We start from the raw sequence: 12896 nt of genomic DNA on the forward strand, positions 1-12896 counted from the left end.
GGCTGTGCCCACCTGGCATATATAGTAAGGGCTCAATAAATATTACGTAAAAAATCTAAAAAAATGAAATACAAATGATGAATTCATTTAATTTTGATACTAGAAAACTAGAAACCTTGACAAGGAATTTGGTCTTTGAAGATAGCTCTTGGTAATTAATAAGTTTAGAAATGCTCATAATGGAAAATTCATGTTCTTCAATGAGTATGTGCATATAATGGCTTAAGGATAATGAAGTTTCTAGAGTTTATAGGAGCTATATAAAACCTGCTTCAATGTGCAAATAGACATATTAACGTCGATCCTTTTAATTTTGTTAAAAGTTTTAATCCTTTTTTGACCTTAAAAAATACTTTGGGTAAAGCCAAGGTGACAATCTTTTCAGTCTTTTCACCTGTAAGTGTTGTATTAGTTAAGACGATTTCTTTTTTTTTAATAAATTTATTTATTTTATTTATTTATTTTTGGCTGAGTTGGGTCTTCATTGCTGCACGTGGCTTTCTCTAGTTGCGGCGAGCGGGGGCTTCTCTTTGTTGCGGTGTGCAGGCTTCTCATTGCGGTGGCTTCTCTTCTTGCGGAGCACGGGCTCTAGGTGCACGGGCTTCAGTAGTTGCAGCATGCAGGCTCAGTAATTGTGGCTCATGAGCTCTAGAGTGCAGGCTCAGTAGTTGTGGCACACGGGCTTAGTTGCTCCGCGGCATGTGGGATCTTCCCGGACCAGGGCTCGAATCTGTGTTCCCTGCATTGGCAGGCGTATTCCCAACCACTGCGCCATCAGGGAAGCCCCAGTTAAGACGATTTTATTTGCAAACAGTAATACTTAACTCAGACTAATTTGCAAAGTAATTATTTGCTCACATAACGAAGAAGTCAGAGACTTGTGCTGGTGTCAAATATAGCTGGATTCAGGGGTTTAAATTACGTCTACAGTACTGTGTGTATGTCTCTTTCTTACCATCTCTTCTCTGCCTACATCTATGTGGCTTTGTTCTCAAAGAGGCTCTTTCTACTTGGTGGTTAAGTGGCTCCTGGTTGATGATTCTAGCGAAAAGAGTGGATGTCTTTTCTAATGGCTGTTACAAAATTTTCAGGGAGCACAATAATTTAATCTTGTTAAATACCATGTAATACTTCTGTTCCAGGTGCTTTTCAGAACTGTGGTGTGATATGAATGAAAATTCAGTTGTAAGAATAAATATCATATTAAAATAAGTATTAGTTATGGTTCTCAGAGAAACAGAACAAATAGGATATATATATATATATATATATATATATATATATAGAGAGAGAGAGAGAGAGAGAGAGAGAGAGAGAGAGAGAGAGAGAGAGGGAGAGAGGGAGAGAGAGAGAGAGGGAGATTGAGATTTATTATAAGGAATTGGCTCACATGATTATGGAGGCCAAGAAGTCTTAAGATCTGCAGTGTGCAGGCAGGGACCCAGGAGAGCCAATGGTATATTTCCAGTTTGAGTCTGAAGGCCTGAGAACGAGGAGAGCTGAGGGTATACTTACCAGTACCAGCCTGAAAGCTGACAGGCTGGAGACCCAAGAAGAGTTGATGTTTCCATTCAAGACCAAAGGCAGCAAAAGACCCATGTCCCAGCTCAAGGAAGTGGGGCAGGAGGAGTTCCTTCTTACTCAGTCTTTTTGTTCTATTTTGGTCTTCAGTGGATTAGATGAGGCCCACCCACAGTAGGGAGGGCAATCTGCTTTACTCTGTCTACTGACTCAAACGTTAATCTCATCCAGAAATACTCTCACTGACACACCCAGAATGTTTGGTGACACACCAGTAATCAAACGTTGGTGGCCTGTGGCCCAGTCAAGTTGACGCGTCACCCCATCTATCATAGATAACGTGAGTGAATGGCTTACTATATAAATTGTGAATATCAAAGAACTGTTACCCCTTCTCACTGTGCATGCTTTGCTTTCTAAAGAGATGAAGTTTAGTTACAAGCATTTGTTTAGTGCCTTTTGTATGTGGAGGATTATGTAATAACCACATATAGAGAGATGGTATTTGAGTTAGACTTTGAAACCTGGGTATGATTGGATGGAAGAGGCGTGGCTACCCCAGGCAGGAATGGGGTAAGCAGAGGTGTGGAAGTGGCAGAGTGGTGGGCAGTAAGCAGACCAGCTTATTTCTAGCAGAAATCTGCATGTGAGAGTTCTGTGAAATAAGCTTGGGAGAAAAGTTTTCTCTCTTCATCAGCCCGTTCATTCACTGATACTAATTGTATCCATTTTATTTCATGGGCATATTTCTAGTAATGACTAAGATAGGCACAGCCTCTGCCTTTGTGGAATGGATTGTCTGGTAGAGCCAGGTAGTTCATAAATTAATCATTTTTTTTAACCGTAGAAGTAAGTCATAAATGTTTAAGTATAAATTAAATAAATATCAAAGCTACCGGCTTAAAACAACAGAAATGTATTCTCTCACAGTTTAGGAGGCTGGAAGTCTGACATCAAGGTGTCAGCAGGGTTAGTTCTGTTTTGAGACTCTGAGGGTGAATCCACGTATCTCTGCCAGCTTCTGGTGGCTTCCGGGCATCCTGGGTTTATGGCAGCATCTCTCCAGTCTGTGTCTGTCTTCACATGGCCTTCTCCCCTGTGTGTCTGCCTCACATTCGCCTCTGCTTCTCTCTTGTAAGGACATCTGTCATTATCTTTAGGGCCTACCCTTAAATTCAGGGTGATCTTATCTCGAGATCCTTACCTACATCTGTAAATCGCCTCTGCCTCTCTCTTGTAAGGACATCCGCCATTATATGTAGGGCCTACCCTTAAATTCAGGGTGATCTTACCTCAAGATCCTTACCTACTTCTGTAAAGACCCTTTTCCCAAATAAGGTCACATTCACAGGGGGTCAGCACTTGGACATATCTTTTGGGGGCCATCATTCATCCCAGTATACAGATGCAGGACCAAAGTCACTGTTTCTGTGCTGCCTCACGTTCTTTTAGGTGCCCGAAATTCTTTTCATGTGGCCCCTCCATCTTCAAGTCCACAGTGGTTTGTCAAATCCCCTTCATGCTTGCCATTACTCTGACTTCCTCTTTGGCCACCAGCTTGAGAAAACCATATGCTTATTGAAGCTGGTGGTAGTGTTCATTGGTAATGTGGATCTTGTGATTAGAATGTATTTGTATTCAAATCTTGGCCCTGCCATTGACTTGGTGTGTGTGCCCTCCCTTCCTCCTTCCCCTTCCTGCTTTCCATTTCTCCTCCTTTCTTCAAGATAGTTGAAATGCCAGGAATGTAACTGCTATCTGTATGGTTAATGAGGAAAAGTTTTTTTCTGGGAAGAAAGATAAACCACATATACTCAGAAAATTGCCATGACTTTTTCCAGCAAAGAGATAAGATTTAATTTTAAAGGTTCATGCAGAAGAGAAGAAGCAATATTTAATGGAACTTAAGCCCAGAGTGACCTTATTAATTAAAATCAGCATCTCTCAGAAGTTTTATATCAAAGTCATTATCAGTGAAATCTTAACATTGAAAGTAGTCCTCTGCTGACTGTTTGAACTTTTTCTTCTGACACTTGTTACATAAAGGGAGAGCATTGCTCTTTCAGTATTTAGCTATAAACAGGACTAGATCCTCCACTCAGGAAACACATCACTACTCTTGGGGAAGAGGAAATTCTAATATTCCTACAAATGTAAATAATGTAATTTGAACTACCTTGTGTGATTGTTCACAGGAGGTTTAAAACCCTTTCTCTGCTCTCCTCTCCCTCCTTTCTCCCATTTATCATATAAATGATATATCAAGTGACTTCTATGTGCCGGGAACTCAGAATACAGTGGTGAGAAAGATTGAATCCTTGCCCCTGGGTGTTCTTACAGTATATTGGGTGAGACAAAGCAGTAAATAAATATATAAGGTGATTTCAGTTAATTGTGAGTGCTCTGAAGAAAATACAGAAAATGGTGTAAGTAGGTAGAGAATGACACCTGCCGTATCAGTAAACAAAGGATGTTGTGGCCATCAAGCCCTCAGCCACTGCCACCACCCCAGACTCTGCACCCTGGGGGGATTCAGGATGGAGAAAAGCAGGACACTGGCCCCAGATAGCTAAGGTGCGTATCAAAGGAATGATTTCAATCAGCCCAGACTCTTGCATCTTCCCATACAGAGAAAAGTGCTAGATTCATTCACTTGAGGTGCCTGGTTTTTCTTTAATTGACAGTAATCTTTTGATGTTCCGACTACCTGCCTGGTTTTTGTTGCAAAAACTCCTGTATATCCTGGCTCCTCCCTTACTTCTCTGGAGTAGTTCCTCAGATCGACCTGAGAGGCTGCCTCTCAGGCTTAAGTCCTCAACAAGTCTGCCAAATAAAACATAATTCTCAACTTTTAGGTTACACTTTTTTTTTTTAAATCGACAAAGGGAAATGGAGGGAGGGTCTATTTTATTTTATTTCAGTAGCATAGTCAGGGAAGGCTTTATGCCAGGCAGCAAGCCGTGGGGAAAAAATGTGCTGAGCAATTTGCCTTTGGTAGACTGGAACCACTTTGCGAACATGTTTTGTTCTGTTTTCATATTTTTCTTTAGCTTTGAGTGTTTCGTACTGAAAAGAGATCACGCTGATATAAATGTGTTTACAGTGTTTTTATGACAGTAGGACATTCAGCATTTCTCTCCTGGGGAAAGTGAGTACTGTCTTTTTTTTTTTTTTTTTTTTTTTACAATTCTCTTGTGACCTGTACAATCATCAGGGCCATAATGACTTCATAAATTATTAAGGCTTTGTTTTTTAAAATCTCAGAAAGGACTGTATCCTTGACAACTTAGAATTGTATTTCCTTTTAGAAATTTGAATTTATAAATGGATTTTATTAGTTGCAACACACTGTAGAGTTGATGTCTCTGAAATAATATCCAGCAAAAGTCATGAGTTTCACTACCTGATTTCTGTGTTGGTGGCTCAGAGGACATCCAGATGTTTCTGTGTTGCATCTTTGTCTCCCTTAACTACAAGTATTCTATGTAAAAATAGGCATGAACTTGACCATCTTTGATGGGAAACAGAATGTATAGGAGTATTTCATTTTTGGCCATTCCTTAGATAAGGTGTTTTTTTTTGCAGATAATATTTAATTAAATATTTTTGCACCAAAAGAAAGTTCCACTTTGTTCTTTTTACTTAATCCTTTTATGTTTTGAGTGTGTACCTAAATCAGTGCATTTAGGTGGAGTGATTTTTCCTCTTTTGGGGGTACAACCTATGGGAATCTGAATTGGGATAATTTGGGAGTTAGAGTAAAGGTAAAGGTACTTTCATCCTTCTGAATCAGAATAATTCTAGTGCTCCAGTTCTTTGGATAATATTTTGTAAACCTTAAGTGTTGCTTTAGTGAAGTCATTGTTTGGTTGTTGTTTTTTAGCCTTTCAGGCCTTCATAATGAAAATTTGCTGTTGATTCTATCGAAGAAGCCCAGACATTAGGGCTTACCATCTGAAATTATATTTAATACTTATTTTGAAGTCTTACTTATCTTTCTCTCACTTAAAAAATATAATATATATATATGTATGTATATATGTATCTTCCCACCATTTGTTTATTTCTCCATCCACTATGTATCCATGTAACTACTGACATGCCTAAGTATCTATGCATCCATGCAAGACAATAGAGTGTCGCGTAGAACTTAGGTCACATAAAAACACAAGATTGGAAAGTCTCAAGATATCAACTATTTATTTGATTTATGCCCTCTCTCAGTTCATAAAATTTTGGAGTTGACTCAAGATATCACCTAGTACAAATTTTGGAAGAACCTGTACAGAAAATGCCCAAAAGAGTAGGCTATCTTCCCCTTTCTCATAGCAGTCCAGGGAAAGTCCGCAACTTTCTCCAAAGGTAGATTTCACCTCCATGCTTTTGCTGTTTGGCAGCCTTCTCTTTATCTAGCCCCACACATCTCCTTCCTTTAAACTCTTTAAGCCTGGAATCCACCTTGCACTGTTACAAATGCATTTTAACATAATGCCTTCCTCATAGCTTCCTTTGCTCAGAAACCTTGAAACCTTTAGGTTGCAGAAAATAACATTAATAGTTCTTACCCCGCCATTCAAGACTCTCAGTGTTTTGCCTCTTGCCTACCATTTTATGTTAACATCTGCCTTCTCCACTATATGGTTTCTCCATTCCTGGTGAGATTTACTTAGTACTTTCTGAAATTTCCTCCTTGGAACCTGTGTCTTCCTCCAACCCCCAGACATCGTACTGTGAATATCTGTATCTATACTTATATAACACTCTTTTATTGACTGTCTTGTGATCTCCTTACCTATACCTACATTTATAAATGTTTTAAAATCATTAAACAGTTCCTGGTTAGTAAATATGTAGGATTTTCCCTGTATTTCACTATTATATGTACTGCTACAAAGACCATTTTTAGGGCTACAACTTTGGGTGCATACTGATTTCCTTTTGTTGAATCTCTAGATGTGGAACCACTGTGTTGAAAATTAAATACATGTTAAGGGCATTTGACATGTTTTTGACAATGTTTTTTTTGAAGATGACAAACGGTGTATACTACCAGCTTCTGTTTATGAAACTGCCTGTTTTTCTGTACTCTTAGTAGCTTCAGCTTGCATTCCTTCAGATAGTCATGATGCTGACAATTTTCTCCCCATATTTGTTGGCCATTTATATTCTTCTTAGGTGGATTTTATACTTTTTCTTTTTTTAGTGGGATGGTTGTTGGTTTGCAAATAGCTCTTTACATATTAAGAATGTATAGGGCTTCCCTTGTGGCACAGTGGTTGAGAGTCCACCTGCCAATGCAGGGGACACGGTTTCATGCCCCGGTCTGGGAAGATCCCACATGCCGTGGAGCAGCTAGGCCCGTGAGCCATGGCCGCTGAGCCTACGTGTCCGGAGCCTGTGCTCCGCAACGGGAGAGGCCACAACAGTGAGAGGTCCGCGTACCGTGCAAAAAAAAAAAAGAATGTATAAAATATACCAATATTCTGCAAATAAATTTTCCTGCATTTGATTTGTTTATGGTGGTTTTGCCACTGAGAAACATTTACTACTTAAAAACTTTAAAACTGTGAATATTTTTTGGATTCATTTCTCTTTGTTGTCATGCTATAGAGGCCTTCTCACCTAAGAATATGTGAATATTTACTCATTTTAGTATTTCAACAAAGTTAAAATTTGTACTTGAATTTTTAATTTATTGATGATACATTTTCTTAAGATATGGCCTGACCGTTCTGTCTCCCTTTCTGTGATGACTCTTTCTTGTCCAATGTTGGGTCACCTTTCTTTCCTTTTAATTTGTGTGTCTATTCTTGATCCCACACTACACTTAACAATTCTAGTGGTTTTGTAAAGTACTTTCGCTTTTCTTTTAGCAGGTTCTTCCTCATTGTATTTGTCCTTAAAATTCCATGGATATCCTGGAATCACTCTTTCCTCCCAGATTCTCAGAGTACACTCCATTGACATGTGAAATGTGAGTTTAGGGTTTAATTGCAGCAGAGTGGACCTTTTTATGATATGGTGCCTCCCCTTTCCCTCAGTGAAATAGGCACTTCTTTCCATGTGGCCAATTCTTTGGTCACACCCCCAGAATAACTCCTCACAATAATCAGAGTTATTTAGGTAGCCTGTTTCAATGTTCTGCCAGCCTACCTGCTTGACACTGGTTACTCCAGGCACTTGACAAGGTAGGGAAGAGTCTATCCCTCGGATCCCTGAATATGTGATTTTTAGCACTTTTCTCTCCTCTTGGATAGAGAATTTAGTATGAATGGCTTTTCTTGCTTGGTTTTCAGCTGTTTGGGACCTAGCAAAGATCCCTGATTTGGGGAGGATCCTAGAAGTGGAAGAGAGGGGTGTTGGGACACTATCTAGACAGCATGCTCTCATGTCGATAGCTATTGCAGTCTCTGGCCGGGCTCAGGGCACTTGGAGGGCTCCTCTCCAGCCCCCGCCCATCCAAGTGGGCCAGCTCCTCACTGGTCACTCTCCTTTATAGCCATATCAGGAGTCTGGGGTTATCTTTTTTTTGTTTTGTTTTCCTGCCAAGTCTTATTCAGAGGAGTGCAAAATACAATTACTATCAGCTCAGTTGCAATCTCTCTCTTGAGAAAGACAAGCTTAATAAATCACAGCATTCTTTTGGCTAGTTCTTGCTGACCATTAGAAACCTATCTAAAATATGTTCAATATATCAATATTTCTATTCTAAACATATCCGTTATAAAATTTACCCTTCTTTTTCCAAGGGGGGAAAAACATAGCAATATTCTTTGGGAAAATTGTTACACATTAGGCTGGTACAAGCTTCACCCTTCCCTCCTGTTTCAAGGTTAAATAACCTTCAAACAACCTCAACACATTTGTATTTCAGACAGTAAAAGTTTCATCAGTGTTTTGTTTTTAAATGTAGGTTCTACATATTCTTCAGTCCCTTTAAAAATATTTCATATTTTTCAGTCCTCTTGAGATTGTTTTCTCTATTATATTTCTAACTAATTGTCCATATATTCTCCTCTGCTTTCTATACAAGCATGTGAGTAAGGACATCCCATGGGCAGCTTTTTAAAATTCATAGTTTTGTGGTCCTTTCCTCAGTGATTCCAGTAAGTCTGGGAGTGGGGACGAGGGGAGCTGGTCATCTGGGATATGTGAGTGACTCCTAAGAAGCTTCTTACCCCTACTTCTGTTGAAATTCTCTGGCTGACAATTTGCGAATACCAGTCATCAGTGGAAGAGTGCATTCTTCTCTTATCTCTGACTTTAATGCCTCACTATAAACTCAGCAGTGCCTCAGTTTCCCTGTTAAGGATGTGTGCTGCAAACGCTTAGCTCAGCAGGTGTGGGGTGGTTCAAACCCTGCACATTACGAAGAAACTGGCTCTTGACTCCCTTCTGGGAGAGTCCTTCTGAGCCTTTGGAGTATCCTTCCTGATAAGAGAGTCTGTATCCCTGGGGCCTTGAGCCATGCCAGATAATTCACGCTAATAATGTGAATTAAGGCGCGGCATTGGGCCACACCATATCAGCTTGAGGGGCTGGAGACAGAGGTTAGCCACACAGGCACTCCACACCTAAGGGACCGACCGCTAATAAAACCCTGGACGCCAGTGCTTCCCTGGCTGGCAGTACTTCACACGTGTTTTCACGCCTTGTTGCTGGGAGGATTAAGCTCTGTCCACACAACTGCACTGGGAGAGGACAGCTAGAAGCTTGTTGCCTGGTCCCTCCTGGACTCTGTACTATGTGCCTTTCATCTTTGCTGATTTTAACCAGTATCCTTTCTCTGTAATAAACCGCAGTCGGGAACATAACAGCTTTTCTGAGTGCTGTGAGTCCGTCTAGCAAATCATTGAACCTAAAGGTAGTCTTGGGTGCCCCCAATTGAGGATGATAAGAGCTTTTTATTTTTTAAGACTATTAAGAAAAGGAAAATGCTGAGTTGTTAGTTTTTTAAAAAATTTCGAATTGTATGTTAATTTTACAAATACATTTTTATCACCTCTAAAGATGTTCCTTGATTTTTGTTTTATTCGTATGATAAAATGTCTGGTTTTCCTCAATTTGATTTTTATTTGTTAATATTTTATTTATGAACGATTGGTATTTTGTCTTTTATCTTTGTCGTACATGGGTGAATCTTTAATTGCTGTAATTTAAAAATATTTCATAAGAAAAATTACTGAAATGTGGTACTTCCTGGCTCCTTAAACAGAGTGTTCTACCCAGTTTAACATTTTCTTGACTCACTACCCCCGTTTTGAACATTATGGTGTGTAATGGGCCCTCAGCTCCCATTGGGGGATGAGCGGCTGCTTCCTCTGCGTTAAATGCTCCCTGGACTGCTTTCTGCTAGGAGTTCTTGGGTTTGCTTTCTTTTGTTTTTCCTATGCTTTCAAGCCCCACTTCTTGTAATTCTTGGGTTGTCTTTCTGTAATAGTCCCTCTCCTCCCTTTATTGGCTCCTTTTTTAAAGACTGTGGGCTTAGAGGCTGCATAATTAAGCTTGTTATGTAATGATTTCTAAAATGAGAGTAAATAGGCTCTGAGTAAGAGCCTGGGGCCCTCTACTCTAGAGGATAAAACATCTGCTTCATGTCATGGAGTTTTAAATACACATTTTGGATTTTTGGAGATGTTTTGCTCCCTCGTTAGTTGGTTGTTCTGGAGAGTTAAGTCGTAAAGTTGATTGGTTAGTTTGTCCATTTATTCGTTCATTCATTTGGTGCTTATTAACTGAGCATCTACATGGTATTGTTTACTGGATAGCTGAACCTAAGCAGGTCACACACAGTATACAGGCCAGCTCTGTATCTAGCAAATAACATGGGAGCGCAGTGGAAACTTTTGATGAAGCCATTTTGAGTTTTATTCTCTCTGGTAGTACTTTTCATTTCAGGTTCTAAAGTATTAATAAGAATGCCATTCAGCAAAGAGTTGACATAGCAGATCTGAGACTTCTCTCCTGAGAAAGTCCTGCTTGCAAGGTTGGCCTTGGCTGCCATCTTGGAACTTGGCTCTCAGAGAGCTGCCATTCAGTGTTTAATTGATGAGGTTAGTCCACTGTGCCCAGACTGTTTGCGCAGACAGTATGGTTTATGCTGGATGCCTGCTTTCATTCTGGGAGTCTGGGATTTTTGGTACATGTTAGGTTGCCTATGCGACCAGCCCCACATGATAAATACCTCGGTCACTTGAGTGTCTAATGGGCCCTTGGGCAGTAACATCACGCACACATGCTGCGTTTTTGTGGCTGGGGGGAGAGTGTGCTCTGTGTGACTGCTCGTGGGAGGGAGAGAGGATAAGAAGGACGTAGAATCTTCCAGTCTCCACCTGCGTCTGTCTCCTTTATGACTCAGCTGTGTGCCCTTGCTGTGCTGCTGTACAAAGTCTGTACTATAAATACAACTGTATGTGAGTCTCATGAGTCCTCTAGAATCCCCGAATGTGAGGGTGGTCTTGCGACACCCAACACAAATGCCTAATGTTTCTGGGCCTCTTACTGTGTGCGCAGCTCAATACTAATCATTTTACCTGCATTGTCTCATTGAATTTTCCCAACATCCCTGCTCTGTGGGGTAGGTCAGTATCATCACCACCATTGGCAAGTGCTGGTCCTATATCTCATACATTTATTTCAGTATCTATTTTCTTCCACATGTTGAAAACATGGAATATTATTTCTGTTGTTCAGAGGAAACGTTAAGTGACAAAAGCACTGAGTGTTTTTTAATCACGTTGTCATTTCAGGTACGAGCACATCCTCACGGAGCCTGACCCCGTACCAGCATATGCTCTGAAGCTGCTAGTTGCCATGACTGAACACAACCCAACTTTTACCAGGTACTGTCACTTCAAATTTTCTTTTCTCTGTTTCTCATCTAGAAAGTGAATTTTCTGTGTTCTGAAAATGTTGTTAAAGATGAGATTCTACAAGGCTTATGTTTGAGTTACCATAGTTGTAAATCTTCATGTTTTATGGTTTGTAGTATCTGTCATCTGTGGTGTTTTGGGTCATGTTCTCATATTTTTATTCTTTATTAGAGTTTGCATACTGTGGAATTCATAATGCTTTAAAATGATAAATTCTTTAAAGAGAAAATACTAACACATATACTTTTATTCTTTTTAACATCTTTATTGGAGTACAATTGCTTTACAATGTTGTGTTAGTTTCTGCTGTATAACAAAGAGAATCAGCTATATGTATACATATATCCCCATGTCCCCTCCCTCTTGCGTCTCCCTCCTACCCTCCCCATCCCACCCCTCTAGGTGGTCACAAAGCACTGAGCTGATCTCCCTGTGCTATGTGGCTGCTTCCCACTAGCTAGCTATTTTACATTTGGTAGCGTATATATGTCAGTGCTACTCTCTCACTTTGTCCCAGCTTACCCTTCCCCCTCCCCGCGTCCTCAGGTCCATTCTCTACGTCTGTGTCTTTATTCCTGTCCTGCCCCCTGGGTTCATCAGAACCATTTTTTTTATTTTTAGATTCCATATGTATGTGTTAGTATACGGTATTTGTTTTTCTCTTTCTGACTTACTTCACTCTGTATGACAGTCTCTAGGTCCATCCACCTCACTACAAATAACTCGATTTCATTTCCTTTTATGGCTGAGTAATATTCCATTGTATATATGTGCCACGTCTTCTTTATCCCTTCATCTGTCGATGGACACTTAGGTTGCTTCCATGTCCTGGCTATTGTAAATAGAGCTGCAATGAACATTGTGGTACATGGTTCTTTTTTTTTTATTTAACATCTTTATTGAGGTATAATTGCTTTACAATGGTGTGTTAGTTTCTGCTTTATAACAAAGTGAATCAGTTATACATATACATATGTTCCCATATCTCTTCCCTCTTGCGTCTCCCTCCCTCCCACCCTCCCTATCCCACCCCTCCAGGCGGTCACAAAGCACCGAGCTGATATCCCTGTGCCATGCGGCTGCTTCCCACTAGCTAGCTACCTTACGTTTGGTAGTGTATATATGTCCATGCCTCTCTCTTGCTTTGTCACAGCTCACCCTTCCCCCTCCCCGTTTCCTCAAGTCTGTTCTCCAGTAGGTCTGTGTCTTTATTCCTGTCTTTACCCCTAGGTTCTTCATGACATTTTTTTTTCTTAAATTCCATATATATGTGTTAGCATACGGTATTTCTCTTTCTCTTTCTGACTTACTTCACTCTGTATGACAGACTCCAGGTCTATCCACCTCATTACAAATAGCTCAATTTCGTTTCTTTTTATGGCTGAGTAATATTCCATTGTATATATGTGCCACATCTTCTTTATCCATTCATCCGATGATGGGCACTTAGGTTGTTTCCATCTCCTGGCTATTGTAAATAGAGCTGCAATGAACATTTTGGTA

The 12896-nt window shown here is 40.1% G+C and overlaps 1 protein-coding gene across 9 annotated transcripts in view; it reads left to right on the forward strand.

The window, feature by feature from the left end:
- The window catches only part of ULK4 (unc-51 like kinase 4), a 512654-nt gene that overhangs the window by 181216 nt on the left and 318542 nt on the right, over positions 1–12896 (forward strand). For all 9 annotated transcript variants that reach the window (XR_003796601.1, XM_029242047.1, XM_029242045.1 and 6 more), the window contains one exon: positions 11271–11363. Coding sequence is in view for 8 of the 9 variants with exons in the window: in XM_029242047.1 (XP_029097880.1) it covers positions 11271–11363 (93 nt within the window). In the remaining variant the exon portion in view is untranslated. The remainder of the gene's footprint in view (positions 1–11270; positions 11364–12896) is intronic.

This window comes from Monodon monoceros, unplaced genomic scaffold, assembly GCF_005190385.1.
Source record: "Monodon monoceros isolate NGI ecotype Baffin Bay Population unplaced genomic scaffold, NGI_Narwhal_1 Super_Scaffold_3, whole genome shotgun sequence".
Taxonomy (NCBI): Eukaryota; Metazoa; Chordata; class Mammalia; order Artiodactyla; family Monodontidae; genus Monodon; species Monodon monoceros.